We start from the raw sequence: 20,220 nt of genomic DNA, 5'->3' as shown, positions 1-20,220 counted from the left end.
CAGAGCTGGTAGAGAGCAGTGGGGGAGGAAAGCTGTTTAGTGGACATGAATTTATTCAGGCTGGTCAGAGTGTGTGTATATGCATTGAGACAGAAAACACAGGATTCTTATTGCCGTTTATTGTATTAATTTGCTAATTTATGTGATGTTTTTATTAGTCTTTTTTTTATTTTTTTTTAAATTGCTTCCGCTGTAGATTTTTTCCCCTCATCCCAGTGAAACCTTAATTGTGAGCAGCTTGGTCTTACTGCAAAACACATGTAAGGGAAGTTGTGAAAACCAGGCAAATATTCAGTGAGCAGGATTACATTTAAATGCCAAATTAAGATCACTAGTGAGATATGAAACCTGCAGTTTCGTCCTGATGTGTAGATGAAACATGTTTTCTGGAGCCAGTTAAGTAAATTCCTACCTAAGAGGAAATTATTTGGAGATTCATAAATAAAAACATTTTTGTGCACTGCAAAATTGTAATTCTCTATTTCAACATTTTCTGTTATTTATTTATTTTTTTCATTTAGGTGGTATATTTTTGAGCTTAAAAGTATTTGTGGAGAAAAAAAAAAAGATTGTTAATCACTAGAAGCTGATGGAAAAACAAGACAACACACACACACTTTATGCAGAATACCTCTAACAAGCAACACATCTGAAAATAGGAGACAAATAATTTCAAAGTGACAGCTCTTTCATATACAGCAGTAAAAATGTGTCTGTTCCTCAAAAGTAAACCAAGCGGGAGAAGTAAAAAAAAATTTAAGTTGTATTTACAGTAGTTCAGTCACCCCTCTATTTTAAAGTATTTTGTTTTTTTTCTGTTTATAAGTGTAGAGACTCTTGAATTTGTTTGTTTGTCTGAACTGTGGTGGATTCTGCCACTGAAACAGTATGGCTTTATCTGCCTATGGCAAACCTGCATACATTGTGTGATAAATGCATACAGACGGGCACACACACACACACACACACACACACAGTTACACTGACAGCCTTCGATGTGGCTCTGCTCCCTCTACACATTGCCGTGATGTTTGAATACATTTCTGTTTGTCTTTGGTGGTAAAAAATTCTCAGAATAACAAATGTCTTTCTGTTGCCATGATGGTATTCAGTGTTTGTCTCCACATTCCATTTTTAAACCACGATTAAATGTCTCTCTGCAGTTTCTCAAAAAAAACAAAAAAACAAGCTACAGTATTCAGCATCACCCTGCTACTTAGATAGAAATGTTTGGAGTGAGTTTGGTAGTCCATGTATGTTGCCATCTACTTGGTTTTTAGATTGGACTTAACCCTCCCTAAATAGACAACATAGATTTCCTATGGAGATTATACCAGCTTGAACTAATCAAGGTGGATATTTTTGAAGCTTACAGACGTACTGAGCAGGACGGGAAAAGGAATAGTAAGGTCGGGCGTTGGAGGCAGTTGTGCTTCAGGGGCTTAATGTTATCGATCACACAGATGGGGCATAAGTTTTACAAGCTCCAGCTTGTGTGTAAGGTGTGTGTGTGTGTGTGTGTGTGTGTGTAGAAATGTTTTTCTTCTGTTGTCCAAGGGGAAGTTACAATTCCCATTGAAAAGCAGTAATCAAATAATTCTTTTTGTTTGTTTAAATTGTCTTTGTAATATTTGAAAATGTTCTCACCAGAGTGGGCAGCACTTAAAAAATGGCAGTTCCTCAGCAGCTATGAAAAACAGCCATGTTGTCAACATGACTATATATTTTTCAGTTTTATTAATTTGTGTAAAATTGGCTATATTGATACAAGTGTTACATAATTTTTTTGGTGGAGCATGTAATCCTATTTTTTTTTAGTTAAAAACCTCAGAATCACCAGATTTGCAAGGTTTTCACTAAAAAGCGACAGCAGTTGAAATACACGAGTGATGTAAATTTAATGCAGTTAAACTTTAAATTTAAAATATAATCACTTTACACATTTGTTTTTTAATGGCGTTAACATTTGATGTCCACTTTAAATTCCTGCATGCTTGAAAAAATTTTGAAAATATTTTGTTTAATTCAGGACAATAAATGATTTTTAACGTTCCTCATGGAAAATTAGAGATGCAGCATACATAGACTGTGGTTCATAAACAATGCTCAGTTTTTGGATGTGTTAGATAACCTCTGCATTCTTGTATCATAAAGTCAATATAAATTAAAATGCCCTGTGTTTTTCTGCTGTAACTGGCACTGTTTTTGTACCAGTCCCTTTGTGTGTGCCTCATTTCATCAGTGGCACGGGCTAAACTCCGATAAACTGTTGGTTTGGCCTCTAATCCAGCTGCTAAAAATCTTGCAGGAGCTCGTGCCCCCTGAGTCACGACAGCCCTGCTTTGGGTATCAATTTTTCTGGTGCATATTACAAAGCGTTATAAATAGTATGTAAGCCCATGTAGTGTTCATATCTCGCTCCCTCTCGCTCTCCCTCTCTCCCTCCACCCCTCCCCTCCTGGCACAAAGATCTCTTGTTCCCCCAGTGAATGTGTGCTGCCCTGAGCCATTCAGGCTTTTGTGGGGCTGAGGGGCCCTCCAACCCCCCTTCCTCTGCTAGGGTCAAAGGGGGGCAGGGGCAGGGCTTATCCCTGGTTAGTGGGCGAGCACACGGGTGTGTGAGGGGAGGGAGTAGGAGAGGGAGAGCGAAAAGATAAGAGAATGGAACATGCATGTGGCTTTGTGAAAATGGAGCAATATGTTTGCATAAGTGATTTATAACTAGTGTAAATTTTGCAGTACGATAACTACGATTTCTAATAAGACGAATTAAGTTGTTTTGTCTGAATTACAACAAATAACACAGAAATACATACGGAGGATGTGCCGATTGATTTTCCTCCTCTTTCCTCTGTCCCAATTTGTAAAAGCTTAATGTGAGTGATTTGTGTTGTCAGATTTTTTGACACTGTGGGTCACCAGCTCTGTGTATGTTTGTGTGTGTGTGTGCGAACTTGAATATAATTGATGGAGTTCTTACAATCATAAAGAAACCAAATTATGTGACCTTATACTCAGGCAGGCCTGCATACTCACTCAAGCATTACATTTGTTGATTTTTAATTAATCATGCATTAAATTGGTTAAAGTCAACAGATCTGTAAATGACTCATGCTCCAATACAGAAATGTATCTGTTTCTATTTCTCAGGTTATTAGTGTTTTTGTTATTTCATCGTGGGAAAAAAAAAGTTACAAATTGAGAAAGTAGATATTCTACAACTGTGGTTGCTAATTTTTTTTTAAAAGATATGTTGTCTTTATTTCATTAAAATACGAGTCATTCAGCTTGTACAAGGATATTGCTTGAAGCAACAACAAATATTTTCCTACATTTTACAAAGTAACACATGTATAAAACATAAAAAGCCAAGGCAAGAATCCCAAGAAAATTAGATCAATGTCAGTGACTCAGACTTTATGACTTAGTAGGTAAAGCACAGGTGTTACTAATAACATTAGTGATGGCTCTGTTTTATTCAAGTGTAAGAATTCAGCCATCACTACTTCTATTATTTACACCAGTGCTTTTCATATTGTAATAATTATAATCACTTGTAGCATCAACTACAATCAACAACAAAATTCCACCAAAATCCTGGTTTATCGGATGATTTAAATGCAGCAATAAATGCATATAGCGCCATTGATATCTGTTATGGCTGATTTCTCCACAGGTGTTTTCTCTGGTGCGGATGGGTCATCGTTGGCGACGGGAGCTGTCGCCGTGGGCGGAGCCATTTCCGAGTTGTCACAGCAACAGCAGCCCACACCTTCGCTAGCCCCTCCATCTCCATTCACTGCCACCGCGCCGCTAACCAGCACAGCCTCCACACACGTGAGTCCATATACACAACCCGCACTAAAAACTCTCAATGCCCTCCCCGCTCTCACATACAGGAAAATACATGCTCATTAAACACACCCCATCCTTCCTTCAGAAACACACACACACACACAATACACACTCTTCATTCAGCAGCCTCCACATCCGTCATTTCATCCACGTCTCTCGCATCTTTGAGCTGAAGTGCAGATAAACTGTGGGAACACAAATAAACCAAAGCACACTAATTAAACGTCTTTTGCACCAAATCTCCCGGCACTATTATTAATCCACTGCATGTTAATTATGTGTGAAATGTGTGTGCCCTGACCTTGTGTGGAGTTTGTTTTCTCAGCAAGTTATTCAATAGCTGATTTTACATGGTGCACCTGTAGAGGCTCTTATTAGTTTCATCTTTATTACTGTGTATGTACAGGAATGTCATCAGAAAGATGACACAAATATTGGAAAACTATCATCCTCCTTCATAGAAATTCTTATAATGAGCATTTTAATGAAATTTTGGAAAAACCACCTAGGCTATGTGTTATTGTAATATAAACTCACTGTAATTATTTCCATCATGTCCCTTACTGTGGAGAAGAAGAAGGGGAAAAAACACCAGACTGCATATTTCAGAAAAATCCCTCCTGTCTAAAATGTTATCAAAATGTTGGGAATTTTTTATGGGCTCCAGAGAATTTTAGCTCTGTCTTATACCGTTTTAAACATATTCCCATTTGAACATTGGATGCTGAAGCAACAGTTTAGCGGCTTTAATCAGATCAAAATGAATTACGGCAATTTTCAAACCAAAGACTGCAATTTTTATGCTTTTCCTCAAAGTGTAATAGTTTTTCGTGTGTCCCATTGGCTTGAATAAGCTTATATTCAAAAGCGAAGGCATTGACTCTAATTCGATCAGCTCAACCCCCCTCCAGTAATCACTGCCCCAATCTCTCTAAAAGAAAAAGAAAAAAAAACTTCATCTTCAATCACTGACCCCAGTGTCCGTCCTTTCAAAACCTCCCCAAAGACCACGCTCTGTCTCTGTCCACCCCACTCCATTTTTCTCCGGTGTCCACTCACCACCTCTCTTTCTCTCTTTCTCACCCACACTCTCTCTCACCCTCGACCTTCCTTCTCTCTGTCCCCATCCATTTCTCTTTTTCTCCCTCTGTTGTCCTGTGATGTAATGACATCTGACAAGCACCACAGTAGGGATGGAGGGATAGATAGAGGGAGGGAGGGATCAGGCCTGTGTGTGTGTGTGTGTGTGTGTGTGTGTGTGTGTGTGTGTGTGTGTGTGTGTGTGTGTGTGTGTCTGTGAGTGCGTGGGGGGGGGGGCTTGCCCCACTCCTCACTGTTCAGCACATATTATAGAGAACGGGAGGCCCAGGGAAGCAGGATATCACGCCTGTTTGCCGCATGTATAGATGTGTTTGGGCTGTAGCAGTGTGTGTGTGTGTGTGTGTGTGTGTGTGAGAGAGAGAGAAATAGACAGAAAGAGAGCAGCAGAAAGCCGGAGTGAGGAAAACTTTATTCGATAAATAAATGTTTTTTTTCTTCCTCCAATCGCTCCAGATTGTTACAACTGTGTGTTAGTTTGTAGTGTGTGATGCACGGCTCTGGGCGTCTGGGACACACACACACACACACACACACACACACACACAACCAATCAAGGCTGTAGAAATTACGCAACTTAAGAAGGACGCCAACAACAGGCTTCCCTGAGTGTGTGCGTCTGTGTGTGTGTATGTGTGACTGTGTGAGTGAGTGACAGAGACTATTTGCTATTTTCAGTCCACTAGCAGACTCCCAGCCTACTGTTATTGGCTATCAGCCCAGGACAGAGAAAAGGAGTGAGAGAGAGAGAGACTTTGAATGAAAAATGAATGAAAATGAAAAATGAATGTTGATGGGAAAGGGGGCAGGATTATGGCACTAGGAGAACGAAGGGGGGAGGAGGGGAGGAGGGGAGTGGGTCTGGAAAGAAATCTGAAGTCATTTCAGTGAGGGGGAAAAAATGGACAGAGGGTACAGGTTCTTTATTCCAATTTAAGATTTAACAGTGGTGGGAATTTCCAGGATGTTTTCCAGATTTTATTATTTTGGACAAACCACTTCCATGAATTTGTAATCAGAGATTATGACTTTCTATCTTTTTTTTCTCAGGGCGCACCCCACATTTCAGCAAATGGATAAGAATTATTTTGCAAGCAATAGCCAGGACATAAAGACTGTCATGTGTGCGCACACTGAAGTTTTGATTTTGGTGCTCACACCATTGATGTGATTTGAAACATTTTTCTGCTCATTCACAAAAACGTTTTTTTTTTTTTCTCCATGTTCAGAACACTCTCTCTTAAATGTATCAATCCCATTAATTCATTATTAACCATTATTTAGTATTACCAACTTTTTCTTCAGTGACTTTTAAAATAAATACCTCCCTGTGTTTTCATCCTGATCAAAAATGAGAGCTCTTTGGAAGCGTCCAAACAAATTATGGAAGAGCAACTTCTAGTGACTGTAATAAGGTGTCTGCAGTGTCACATGGTTTTAGCTTTTTTTTTTTTCTTTTACTCTTCAGCAACCAAAACAGTCAGCCATTTTGTTCTTTTAGATAGACCTGATTCCCCTCCTGATGCTCCACCCTCGCTCTCCTCCCTCTAACCCCACCCCACCCTTCACTCCACGATCCTTATTTGGGAAATGCCTTAATTGGATTAAACTCTATGCATCAGAAACACTTTGTCAGCATGTCAGCGTACTGTCGGGGTGTCGAGGCACTCTGAGCCCCGTGTATGTGTGTAACAGAATAATGAGCTTCAGATCCATAATGTATCCTAGTGTTTTTGTACATGAAAAGATAGCAATGTGTTGTCAAATCCACATTCAGATTTTTTCTTTTGCTCCATTCAAATGAGCTTCACTGACATGAAAGAATATGTAGTTGCTTTGTGACACAGCAGAATCAGACTGAAATTCTTAAATATATGTATATATATATATATATATTGTGTCAGACCTCCAAAAAATAATGCATATAAAGTTTACCTTAATAGCCAATAGGCACACACCGGAGAAACACCTCTGACTATGCAACATGTGATTTAAGTATCTTTTCACTAAATACATTTCAGGGATTACTTTTTTTTTAAAGAAAAATCGCTAAAACCGTGCACCTAAAATCACCAGAAAATTACTCAGCACCACTTTAGATGATCAATTAATTGTTTATCATGTAAAAATCAATTGTGTGTGTTTTGCATGATTGGGCTTTAAAAAAAATTGTAATGGGCATTTTGTTTTATTTTGTGATAATTTATGGTCTGAACTATTAATTTGTAGATCAAGAAAATAATAGTCAGATAAATATATAGTGATTGTGAATCATTAAAATGATAAATCATGAAAATCATCAATAAATGATAGCCCTGAAATTTTATTCCACTGTTTTTTAAAAAAAGACAAGTGTATTTCTATTATTTTATTGAAGCAGTTCGCGGCTTCAGAGGCATCATTTTATTTTATTTAGATTTTTTTTTTTTTTTTAATTTCTCAAGAATTAAAAACCATAAACCTTCAGACACAAACTATATAACTGACTGTTTCTATGATATCAGCTATTCAATGGGGGGGGGAGCTTCCCGTTAAATGATTGTGATTAATATTTGGACCACAGTGAAACATCGGTGTGACTCAACGGTGTGTATGTGTTCCTCTTTCTGCAGGTTAGCGGTCTGCCGGGGTCGGTCTTCAACCTCGCTCCCTCCCACATGTTTGGTAACAGGCTGAACCCCAACTCGGCCATGGCAGCACTCATCGCCCAGTCCGAGGCCTCACCAGCAGGTACGGCCACATACCTAATGCGGCGACGTGTGTGTGCATATGTATGTGTGTGCACGCATGTGACAAAAGTATGCGTGCGTGTCCAAGGGAGAAAGAGAGGGAGATAATGGATAGGTCACGCCCCCTCGGCCCCACAGAGAGGTCAAGGGTCAGCACTCGTGATACTTTATAGCTCCTCCCACTCAGCTCCAGTTACATGCCGTGACGATTCCCCCACAGTCACCCTCTGTCACACACACACACACACACACACACACACACACACACACACACACACACACACAAACAAATACAGACCATCAGCTCACACACACATTCCATGTAAAACATCGAAGCTGTGGCCTGTGTGAGAGAAACTGGAGGGTTGTGTCGAGGAAGAGGTCTGACAGGAGCGGAGAAGGCCGGTAGCTTCCCTCAGGAGCCTCCACACTAGAGAAGAATGTGGCTCGCTGTCTGTCCAGTGCAGAAGAACTGCTGAAGGAGTAAGAGGTGGCTTTGGTAATCAGAGTGGCCGCTTCCAGTAGAAGACATCTGGTTGAACTGAGAGGAGAGAAGCAGGAGAAAAGAAGGGAGAGGAGAGAGTTGAGAGGGAGGAGGAGGAGGAGGAGGAGGAAGGAAGGTAGTTCCTGCTGCCGGTCAGCAGTCATCAGAGCCAGATCCACCCTGACCTGCAGGTCAACTCACTAATCAGCCTGACTGACAGGGGGCCACTGGGCCGTGTGTGTGTGTGTGTGTTCAGCAGATACAGACTAGGTAGGTTCTGTGTGTGGACACAAGTGAGCTTTGTGTAATTCCTGAAAAAGTCTGTCTCGCCAGAGTGGCAACTTTTTTTCACTTTATGTGAAAAATATTTATATTAGATAAATAATATATTTAATTGACAAAGTCTGATTTTAAATATGTGTGCACATGAACAAAGTGAGCGCACTAGTAAATGTAAAATCTAATATCATAATTGATTCCAGCTTCTCAGATGTTAGGATTGTCTGCTTTTCTGTTTTGTATCGCTGTGTTTTAATTTCTTGAATCAGATCTTCAATATTATTATAAATGAATCTGCCAATTACTATTGTGATCAGCATGTTGACCAAAGTCCAAAAGCCAAATATACTCAGTTTACAGTGATTATAAAATAGGGAAAACCAACAAATTCTCACATTTAAGAAGCTCAAACTAGAGAAATTTGGCATTTTTTCCTAAAAATGGACTGAAATGATTATCAGTCTTATTGACTGGTCAGTTGATTAGCTAATCAATTATTTATTTCACCTCTAATCACTAATGAAGATGATGATACAAATTTTCCTTGTTTCCTTGTAATATAAAGCTCTGCTCATCGTCGTATACAGCACGTGTGCGCGGCTCCACAAGTGTGAAGCTCTGTTTGTGAACTAGTAAGGGTCATGTGAGCACAAACGTGCAAGGTGTGCGCGTGTTTGTATGCATGTAGCATGTTTACTTTGGCAGCCGTTTCTCTTTGCTTTTGAGTGTCTGGAGGGAGGTGCCAGGATGGAAAGGGTTACGAGAGAAAAGGGACTTGAAAAAGGAGAGCGAGGGACCAGAGTGGTGACCTGGTGGGGGTAAAAGCTGGGATTGACTGTCTTAAGTAGAGGGGAGTTTGTGTGAGTGTGTAAATGCAAACGTGTGCGTTTGCATGTGTGTGCATGTGTGATTCATTACTCTTACTGAGGAAAATGAAAAGAAGCGTCTGGCCAGGGGCCCAGAGGGAGGAGGTATAGCCTCTCACAGAAGGTAGAGCGAGAGAGAGAAATGCACATGCAGTTTGAATGAAGGCTTGTGTGTGACAGAGATACAAAGGAAGAGAGACAAAGTTTAGTTGGTTGCAGAATCCACAAGTATAACAATATGTCCACATTATGCAGCGTCTTTTCAGACATGTACGTTTTTCTCTGTTTTGGCACTCAGCTGTAGTTTTTTCGCCCAGAATGTGAGCACTTTAAACCGTCTCCAGAGTGGATAAATCTGAAAACAGCAGCAATGTTTCACTGTGGACGAGCACAACAGAGTTTTTGAAAAATGATTTAATGTAAGCCTGGTCAAGGGCTGAGTGGCAGTGAAGTTGTGTTTGGTTGACATTGGCTTTACTTTCTCATTGTCTGGAGCCACACAGACCCCACTCCTGTTTGTTTAAAAAGAATAATAGTAATAATTGCTCATTTTTATCCTTTTCAACAAAGACACAAGCAAATATATATTCCCTTTGTTTGCCAAAAAGTCATTCACGGACAAAGAAAAGTACGTCTATCATACCCCAGAGTGTTTTAAAACTCCAATAAAAGAAAGAGCATGTGAAAATCCTTTATATTCATTCATATATATATATATATATATATATATATATATATATATATATATATATACACACACACACACACACACACACACACACACACACAGCTGGCGTCATCACTTCAAAATCGTGTTTGTAAGAAGGTCTGGAAAATTAGTAACAGTTCTGAAGTTTCATGCTTATAAATCAATGTCAAGCATAATGTTTAAACTGCTAAAGAGTCACTCTTAACCTGCTGTGATCACTCATTTTAAATGTCAGTACAGCCAGTCACTCAATACAGCCATTAATGTGTATCTTATTTATTTGGTGTCAGTGCAGTTGTGCAGGAAATACGGTTTGCTTGGTTCACAGGTTGATATTTGTAAGCTGCAATCAAATGCTTGTTTTGTTATTTGACAGAAGAAACGGGAGAAAAATGTGAACGACAACAGTTAAAACTATCATGTGGCTGTGTTAAAACACAGTACAGGTGATCCCAAGAGCAGGAGGGCACAGAACGGAGGTTTAACCAGCAGAATAAACAGGCTTTTGGTCTCACTCTTTACCAGATGTTGGCTGTGATGTACAGTTTAGTTGTTTACCTACCTAAATAGCACAAAGAAGAGATTTAGCCAGTTTCCTATTGTTCAGGTGTTTTAGTTTAGACGGCAGTCTTTACAAAATTGAACTGGAAATACAAGCACAGATGCACGTCTTTTTCACACAAAGTATTTTCAGCCTAGCGCAGACTTGGTCATAGATGTACAATTAATTTTTTTTTTAATGTGTGTGTAGATCCGGAGGTGGGAGACGGCAGCAGCGGCATCGGAGCCCAGGGCTTCTCCATAAGAGCGTCTCCCAAGACCACCCCACGGTGAGCACACACACACACACACACACATTCCCCATTTACATTCCTCACTGCTCCCCCCCTTCACCCATCCCCCTCTCTGCTTTTCCCTCCACTGGCCCCTCGTCTCTCCTCTCTCACTCCTCACATACACACACATGCACACTCTCCCTTTCGCTCGTACCCCTACAGGCAATTCTCGCTCTCTCAGCCAACGATAACTTGTGTTTTTGAAGGTGGTAACCATCCTTCAACTCCAGTTAGATTTTTTTTTCTCTTGCTTTAATCACACATGGACGGACAGCCTGGTGATTTTCTGCATCTCCTTCATTTGGGAATATCTGCACGGATCCTTCAGGATGGGAATATTGATGATACAAATCCGTTTTTGTTTGTTTTTACTTCTTTGTGGGATGGATAATTTCACTGGATGAGGTCGGTCACAAATCAGTTTAGCCATTTATTTTGTACTCTGCATCTGAACAATTTCATGCCTTGCATTTAGAGGCCATGAATGAGATATCAATTATGTGGTTGACATTTAAAATCTTGTATATACACAAAAGTATGGTGCAAAAGAAGTTATCATTGAAGTAACACATTTAACAAGAACTTCCCAGTCAAACTATTGAATGCATGAATCTGAATATGGTTAATACATATTTTAAACTCCAAAATTCATATTGCTGGATAGTGCTGTGACACTGACACTCAAGATCAGAGTGTTTTTATGTTTGCTTAAGGATCCTTTTATTGTCTGTTTTCACTTTTTCTCCACATTACACACCTCTTCTCTCTCTCTCTCTCTCTCTTTCTCTCCCTCTCTCCCTCTCTCTCTCTCTGGCCCTTCTACTCTCTCCTGCTGTCTCTCGTTTCCCTTCTCACACTCAACAGATGTGTCAGCACGCACACTGAGATTTATCGTATCAAGACAGTCCACTTCCCTCTTTCTCTCTCTCTCCTTCTTGCATGTCCGCTTTCTTCCCCTCTCTCCCTCTTTTCCGCTCTCTCTCTCTCTCACACACAGACAGAAAGCCTGGCCCCTTTTCATTAGAGGCCACTGTAACAACAAATTGATGTAGTTTTATAGCCAGCAGTGTCTATGTTTGTCTGACGTTTATGTTGGGTCGTTAATCTCCCCATTGACCTCTCTATCTATGCTCTCTCTCTCTCTCTCTCTCTCTTTTTCTCTCTTTCTCTCTCTCTCTCTCTCCCTTCAGCTCTCCCATTGGTGGCCTGCAGATCCGCTATGACTCCTCGGGGTCGTTGCCGGGGCCGGGGTTGCTAGGGGTGGGGGGAGGTGGAGGGGAGACGCTGCCCCCAGTGGCCACCAGCATAGAGCAGCTCCTGGAGAGGCAGTGGAACGAGGGGCAGAGCTTCCTGCTGCAGCAGGGAGCGCAGGGGGACGGTGAGAGGACACACACACACACACACACTCACTCACACACTCACACTCTCTAAAACACACCTGAAGACGCAGGAGAGCGCGCTCACACTCACAGGGTCGGGTATCATATCATTACTATATCAATAGCTTCCTCTGAGAAATGTCACTTTTTTTGATTTAACAAAAGACGACTACGTTCTCAAACGTCCATCCATTATCTATACAGCTTATTGGCAGAGTGTTGAGGGGAGGCTGGAGCCAATCCTAGCTGACATGGGACAACACACCCTGGAAAAAAATGGTTCAAAAATTTTTTTACGGTTTTTGTGGTTCCTACGGTATTTTCCAATATTTCCTGTTGTCAGATATTGAATGAATGACTCCTGTTGATAGTGGTTGGCAGACTGTGAAACCCCCAGGGAGAGTAAGTCCAAGACTTTCCACCTGTGACAGTCTGATCGGCTGTATTTTATAAATATTGTTGTCAATCAACCAAAAACAAAATATAAGTAGTCCTACAAGAGTATTGGCTAAAATTAGCAAGAATAAGACAAGATTACACATCTGACAAGACATTTATTGCCAGCTTTCAGTACTTGACATACATTTCTGTCAGTAAAAAGAAAGTATTGAGGTTTGATACTCAGCCAATCACTTTTTCCACCTTTTCCCCTTTGCCTCATTTCTCAGTTCCTATTAATCGATCCATCACCCCTTTGCCTTCTAGCTGCTGCTGTCTGCGGTCCTTGAATGTGAAAGGGAAGGCGGCCTAGATGTTAAAAAGGTCATCTTTCATGTGGAGGAGTCATGTTTAAGTTCCTGTGTTGCCCAGTTCTCCTCCTCCTCCTCACTCAGTTGTCCTTGAGCTCTATGCTGAATCTGCACAGGCACCAGAGTCACTGTTCTGTAGCTGATCCTGACCTCTGACATCCCAGTGGAGTATATCTGTCTGGTCAGTCGCTGAGTTGGGTGATTTTGCCTTAAGGAAGTAGTGGCCTTTCAGAGAGTCGGAGCATCATTGTTCTCGCCTGTGAAAAGATCACTCTAGCTTCCAGCTACATCCTAAACATATGCATTACATCTATGATATAGGGAAAACCGTTTCAGGCTTGTTGCTGCACATTTAAATTAGAATTTTCTCTCACACAGGAATGGAAAGCAGTAAAAAACTCGGCAGCAAAATATTTATTTTAACAGGAACCATAAAAGTGCTGTTGCTCCATTGAACTTAAATACTGAATACTAACCCACTAATCAGTCAGTTTTCTCCCTCTCTCTCTTCCTGTCTCTCAGTGGTGGGCATGTTGAAGTCCCTCCACCAGCTGCAAGAGGAGAACAGGAGGCTGGAGGAGCAAATCAAAACTCTGACCATGAAGAAAGAGAGACTGCAGCTTCTCAGCGCTCAGCTATCAGTGCCTTTCACCCCCACCGCGGCCTCCTCTGGTACACACTCAGATATTTTTTTGTCATTACAGATTAAAACATCATTGATTTACTGAAAAATAACCAGAGTAATCATTGAGGTTAACTGCTGAAAATAATCTGCACTCCTAGTTGCAGCCCTAATGCGTATATACATGGACTCAGAGAGAATAAACGTGTGTTAATTTGTGTTGCAGATGTGAAAGGAGCCCAGCTGGGAGCCCCTGACTCGTCTTTACCTCCAGCAGCTCAGGTAAAAACAAACACCCGACGTGTCACTGATGTAACAACTGGAGGATGACGAGCTGTCATCGCTGATGTTTCTCTCTCTCTCTCAGGACAGTACATCATGTGGTGGCCACAGCAGTAGCGGCTCCACCTCATCTCTCTCCACCCCTCCCTCTGTCTCCCAGAGCCCCCCCCAGCCGCAGCTGAACGGCGTCGCTACTGTGGGAACGACCCCCGGCGGGCTGGGCGGGGTGGCGGGGCTGATGGGCGCTCTGGGTGCAGGGAGTGCGCTGGGCATGGGAGGAATCGTGGGTGCGCTGAACGGGGTGATCCAGACGCCGGCGGGCACCGCCAGCCCTCACTCACACACTACAGGCGCAGCGACGGGCGTCACATTGCCTGTTAATAATAGGTACGTCCTGAAATCTTTTTCTGATGTCCTTTAAGGTTTAACACTCAAGCTGAACTGAATGACAGCAGGAAGTTATGCAGTAATGCAAAATGGGGCTTCACACACGTTGATAGTAAGTCGTGTATTCAGTTCACTGTGAGTGGAGTAAACGCTTCCAAATGCGCTCCAGTTGTCTTTTGTTGTAGAAACTTTGGAGGGTTCAGCCCCCACTGTCACTACCACGTCCTAAAGCACTGAAAACATCACAGTCATTCCTAACGCCAGGGAACATGCTTGAATGAGAACTTTATTGCATCCTCTCCTTTTTTTGTTTCTTCTTGCTTGCGTGTTGGATTCTAGCAGCTCAGCAACTAGTAAGAGCAGGTGAGACAGAAGTTGGAACCTGCAGCTGTGTTCCCTCATGTTCCTAAAGTCTGCTCGGAGACTTTAGGAAGATGTAGAACTGCATGTTTTGTGCTTGTGGTCATCTTGATTCATGTCCTCATGTTCCTCATTCATTCATCTTCCATTCATATAATATTTACTTGCTTTTTGGTATTTGACTTACTTTGAAAGACATCTCAGATTAATTTAGTTTTTTTTTTATTTAGATAGCAGTACGTGTCAGGTAGTTGATGTGCTGACTGCGAGTTGTGTTTTGTCTCGTCAGCGCTGTGCGGCTCGGCCTGCTGTCTGAGCAGCACAGACTCCTTCTGCAGCAGCATCAGTTCCAGCAGCTGCTGTCCTCGCAGCCTTCAGCGGTACAACACACACACACACACACACACACACACACACACTTACACACACTTACACACACATACACACACACACACACACACTTACACACACACACACACACACACTTACACACACTTACACACACACACCCACTTACACCCACACACCCACACACACACACATACACACTGGCAGGCTTGCAACTTCTTACTGCCATCACCACTATCACACACAGTTAAACACACACAAAGGCATTGAGCAACAATTTTCCTTCGGATAATGGCCTAAATCACCAAGCTTATTAACTTCTTTTTTTTTTTTTCTTCTCCTCGCCCCACTTTTCTCCGCTCTTTTCTTCTCCATCCGCCATTGTTTTCCTCCTTCTCATCCAACTCTCATTTCCCTTCCTTTCTTGTCTGAACCGTTCACTTTATCCTAATTTTTTCTTCTCCCGCATTTTCCTCATTTCCTCCTCTCTCTCTCTCTCTCCTCCCCCCATCTCCTCCGTCTTTGCTTCCTCCCCTCTCTCCCTCCCTCCCTCCCTCTCTCTCTCTCTCCCCCAGGAGCAGCAGCAGGTGTTGCTATACCAACTGATGCAGCAGCAGCAGGACCTCCAGCAGCTGCAGTCCCTCTCCTCCTCTGCCCAGATTCCCTCCATCCCGCTCTCCTCCGCTCAGCTGCCCATCAACAACCTGCTGCCCGGCGCCCAGAGCCAGGGCCAAGGCGCCATCACCGCCAACCCCTTCCTGGCACTGCAGCACGCACACGCTGACACACACGCCTCGGGGGCACAGAAGCCGCGGCTAGCCGAGAAGGCCGTGGGCGTCGCAGGGCAGGAGAAGACATGACCGCAGATGCTATTTTGGTTTTGTTTTTTTTTGGTTGTTTGTTTTGTCTTTTTTTTTTTTTTTTTTTAAATAAATATGCAGAGTTTTGGGGAGATCAGCCTGTTGGTCAACTTTGTAGTTCAGTGATGAGAACACTGGCAGCGGAGAAATCTGTGCCTCTGGTAGATTACTGTTTCCAGTCGTCTGTGCTGATACATTAGCACACTATGGTGAGTGATAGCATTCATTTGCGGTCACTAACTCACTCTAGTTGACCTTGCAAGGTTTATTTGTTGCATCTTTTTCAGGTTACAGTCTTAACACAGCATTTTGTGTTGATTTGTACTATTTATTTCCATCCAATTCTAGATTTGTTAAGCTTTAGTGCTGCTTCAGGTTCTTTGTCACTGTTGAAACAATGATTTTCTTTTGATATCACTGGTAGCGTGTTAGTATTGGTTAGTAAGCACATGTTCTCTTTCTTCAACAGGTGAGTTGACTGACAGGTCAGCTTCTCCTTTAGTTCGTTTCTCTCACTATTTTCTTCTCTAATGTCATCGTTCTGCTTCTTCGTCACATTTCGTCTTTCTGCTCGCCTTTGTCTTGTTGCCGTGTCATGTTTCTGCGTCATTTCCTCTCTTTTTCCACATTTCTCTCACCGCTTCCCCATCCTCCACACTTGCATCCCTCTCGGTCCAGTCTCTCTGCTGTCTCACTCTCTCAGGGGTCTCAGCTACCAGAGTTGTGCACTCAGCACACAAGCTAGCGCACACACAGAACTATAAAGGAAGAAAAAGAAAAATAGCAGAAGTACAAGAGTATAAAAAAGATAAAAAAAGAAACTACAATTCCCTTGCACGGGACTTACAGTAGCAGATGTTTGTTTGACATCTGTCTCGCGGAGGTCCCGGGGGGAATATTAGGTGAGAGGCTTGTGAAAAATATCCCACATGTTCTCGCTGCTGCCTCTCTTCCCGTGTCTCTTTTACTCCGTTCGTGCAGATCCATTAATGTCAGTGAGCCAAGCCTCGTACAGTCACCGCGGAAGCCTTGCTTTTGACTGTCTCTTCTCTGGGCCAGATACAGGGGGCTCACTCAGGGAAGTGAAATGTTGAAGAGAAAAAAATAGATGAATAATAATAACAGCAAGTTGAATGTTCAGAAGGATGCATTAATCCACACAGCACAGACTCACAAAGAGCAATTATGCAGTTGGTTGTCAGCGCATTCAGTCATTACATTTCATCTTCCTGATGGAGCCCCCCGCTGCACCTACCTCTCGAGCAGGACCAGCCTATCAGGACCTAAAAGGCCGACAGCAGCGGCCGCTAAAAACCCACAACAGTCAGGACTGGCCAGTCAGGGTCCAAACCCAAGTGCCTGAGGCCAAGGGGGGAAGGCGGGACTTCTTTTCCTTTTTACCTGTGTCCCTGTCATTCAGCCCAGTTCTTCACAACGCTACTGGTAATTAAGCTGCGTTGCTAAGGCAACAGATTTCAAAAAGACATGGCAACGTCAGGCTGGACTTGCCATCTCTTTAATAGAACCAGGAAATATTATTCTGCTGCATTCTCTAATATCAAAGCCAACTTTGTATTGTGCTTTTTATTTATTGGGAGTTTGTTTGTGTAATGGGCATAAGATGATATATTTTAAAAGCCTGCTGGTGTTGCAATTTAACATCATTTTGTACTACTGTGTACAGTTTTGTTTGTCTTTTGTTTTATTCTTTCCTCATACAGTCAAATCTTGCTGTAAACCCTTTTAATGACTTCTACTCTGTGTTGTGTTTGAAAGCTAAAAGCTACTTGATAGTTGGCTGATTTTGGGGGGGGGGGTGCGGCTGTACATAGCTGTAGGGGGGAGGAAGTGTGTCAGGGGGGTGTTCAGTGGCACAGTTTTTACCTCGTTAAGTGTACATAGACCTTTTTCATTGGCCGTTGGTGTACATAAGTGATTGTGATTGGCCGTGCTGGTGTGAAGGAAAGCCAATGAAGCCTCAGTTTGTGTGTGTGAATCTTTAGGACCAGACAAAAAGGTTGACAGTGACTGGACACAAAGTATTAATTTATTTTTATATGTTCAGGGACATTGTGTTTCTTTTTTAAGTTTTGCACCATTTTCTTGATGAGAAGTCATTTTATACTTGGGGCACCGTGTTTTCATCTGTGCACACATTTGTTTGGATCAATTTTGTACAAGTGGAAAATAATGGGGGAAAAATTGACATTGTATTTCAAAACACCAAAATAAAGAAACACTATGGATAAAACATAATGTGCATTCAGTCTTTGTATCAAGGAGTTGGTAAAAATATATATACAGTGAATTTGTTCCATCAATGTCATAGTTCTTTTTTCACATTTGTGCAATACGGAACAATTTACTGCTGAATTGAAACTGAATATACTGACACATAAAGCTTTTTTTTTTTTAAATCACAATACTCTAAATTAAATAATTACCTTTTTCAAAACCATATAATGCAAATTCTATTTAAAATGCTTTTTATAGCTGACAGAATGTGATAAGATATGGTAGTAAGAAGGCCCTCACCCTATAAACTGCATTTAATACACTTTGACATTTTGCACTCTGCATGTATTCATTTTACTGCACATGAGCCAAGTTAGCATGGAAAGCTGATTTTCATTTGACCAGATGTTAAACAAGCACCCTAAATATAGAATTAAATAACATCTTAAACGATTCATGTATCCACCATATAAAAATAGTACAGTGCACATCCACCAGCAAATAATACCTCATTATAATACAGGGTAATTGGCTGATATCCATACCAAATAAATAAGTAGCCCAAATAAAAAGAATACATTAACGATTAAAACTTTTTTCTGATCACATATAAACCCAAAAGTATATTTTATTGACAATAGGGACAATATTAAGTGTTATGGCATGGTCAAAGGAGCGAAATGACTCACCAGGTTTATATTGTCTGGTATTAATTGCATTGATAATTATGGAAGCGATGGCAGCAGCGAGATGTGATTTGTTCAGTAACAAGAGGGAGGAAAATGAATAATCATCAAGCTAAGAAGTGCCAATAGAAGCTGAACATCTTTAAATTTAAACAATGTGCTTCAGGGCTCCTGTCCTAACAAATATGCACACAAACCCCCCGAAGCTGATGACTTCCAGCTGCCAAGAAACAGCCAGTGTGTGTGTGTGTGTGTGTGTTTGGAGGTGGGGGCACCATTCTGCTACATCTGCTTCTGCCCTGGTAATTAAAAGCTCACTTTCCTCCTGCACCCCTGCTCCCCCAAAAATACACCCCCCTCACCCTTCAGCAGTTTTCAGTCCCCCCCTCCCTGCACACACACACACACACACACACACACACACACTATCTAACCTGCATTCAACAACACAACCCCCCTTTTCTCTTTTCTCAAGCACTTGCTCACACACCCCTCCCTCTACCAAATATCCCTCACAGTGCCCCCCCCACACACACACACTATCAGCCCTGTCAATCAAAGCCAGGCTGTTTAAACAGCGTACCCCCCTCCTCCTCCTCCCCACCAGCACCCACCCACCCACCACCTCCACCACCCAGGACCATCTCTTTTATAAGCCTCCACCATCAGAGCTGCCTCCCCTTAATAGCAGCACCACACACACACACATAGGGCAGAGCTGCTGTGTCCATCATCGATCACACTCCCCCCAGAAACCCTCCCCAGGGGTGGGAGGGCTTACCAGCTGATGGAGGACCCCTGTGTGCTGCCCAACCAGGTGCCTGATCACAAAGTCAAAACACTGCTAAGCCCTGGTGTTAGGAGACAGGAGATCTCTCTCTCTCTCTCTCCCTCTCTCTCTCTCTCTCTCTCATACACACACACACACATACACACACACACAGCAGGCCAGCAGGAGGGTTAAGCCCTGGATGATTAGACAAATGTTGGGCAGATATGTGTGGCTTCAGAGGCGAGCTGAACTGCTGTCACCGAGGAATGCTCTGCAGCAACACGGGCAGCGGCCTCTGCCTGAGCACACCCTCTATGTTACACTTCCTGTTCATTTTAATTGTTTTGCGCTTTCAGAGAAAACAAAGATGGAGAGGAAAACTGCAATCAAGAACGCTTAAAGCAGAAACCAGAGAGGAAAGCTCCAGTTCATTCTGGATTTTATTTGTGTTGTCCTGATTGCACCCATGAAAACCAAATGACACAGCTTGAAATGATTTGACTGAAGACATTTCACAACTGTACGGTACACAAACAAATGAGTACATTCACAATTTAGCTTAAAAAACGTATGAGTGTTTTTGTTATAAATAAAAATGTTCAATTTTGCTGAAAGACAGAATTTTTTACTTGTAACTCTGTGTCATTGTACATAGATCTAAAAGAACATAACACTTAAATAAAA

At 42.0% G+C, this 20,220-nt stretch overlaps 1 protein-coding gene across 2 annotated transcripts in view; it reads left to right on the top strand.

Annotated features, from left to right (window-relative positions):
- Positions 1-15,898, top strand: part of mllt10 (MLLT10 histone lysine methyltransferase DOT1L cofactor) — a 39,186-nt gene extending 23,288 nt beyond the window's left edge. Inside the window, exons 11-19 of one of the 2 annotated variants that reach the window (XM_070853006.1) lie at positions 3,677-3,837; positions 7,566-7,683; positions 10,772-10,850; positions 12,047-12,234; positions 13,507-13,656; positions 13,833-13,888; positions 14,049-14,275; positions 14,925-15,015; positions 15,559-15,898. In XM_070853006.1, coding sequence (XP_070709107.1) covers positions 3,677-3,837; positions 7,566-7,683; positions 10,772-10,850; positions 12,047-12,234; positions 13,507-13,656; positions 13,833-13,888; positions 14,049-14,275; positions 14,925-15,015; positions 15,559-15,843 — 1,355 coding nt within the window. In that variant the 3' untranslated portion in view covers positions 15,844-15,898. Of the gene's footprint in view, positions 1-3,676; positions 3,838-7,565; positions 7,684-10,771; positions 10,851-12,046; positions 12,235-13,506; positions 13,657-13,832; positions 13,889-13,973; positions 14,276-14,924; positions 15,016-15,558 lie in introns of both variants that reach the window. The other variant, XM_070853005.1, reaches the window with a different exon arrangement.
- Positions 15,899-20,220: the final 4,322 nt, after the last annotated feature.

Source organism: Pempheris klunzingeri, chromosome 21 (assembly GCF_042242105.1).
Source record: "Pempheris klunzingeri isolate RE-2024b chromosome 21, fPemKlu1.hap1, whole genome shotgun sequence".
In the NCBI taxonomy this organism is placed as follows: domain Eukaryota; kingdom Metazoa; phylum Chordata; class Actinopteri; order Acropomatiformes; family Pempheridae; genus Pempheris; species Pempheris klunzingeri.
Note: the sequence above shows the minus strand (reverse complement) of the source record. Positions and strands in the feature narration are given on the sequence as shown.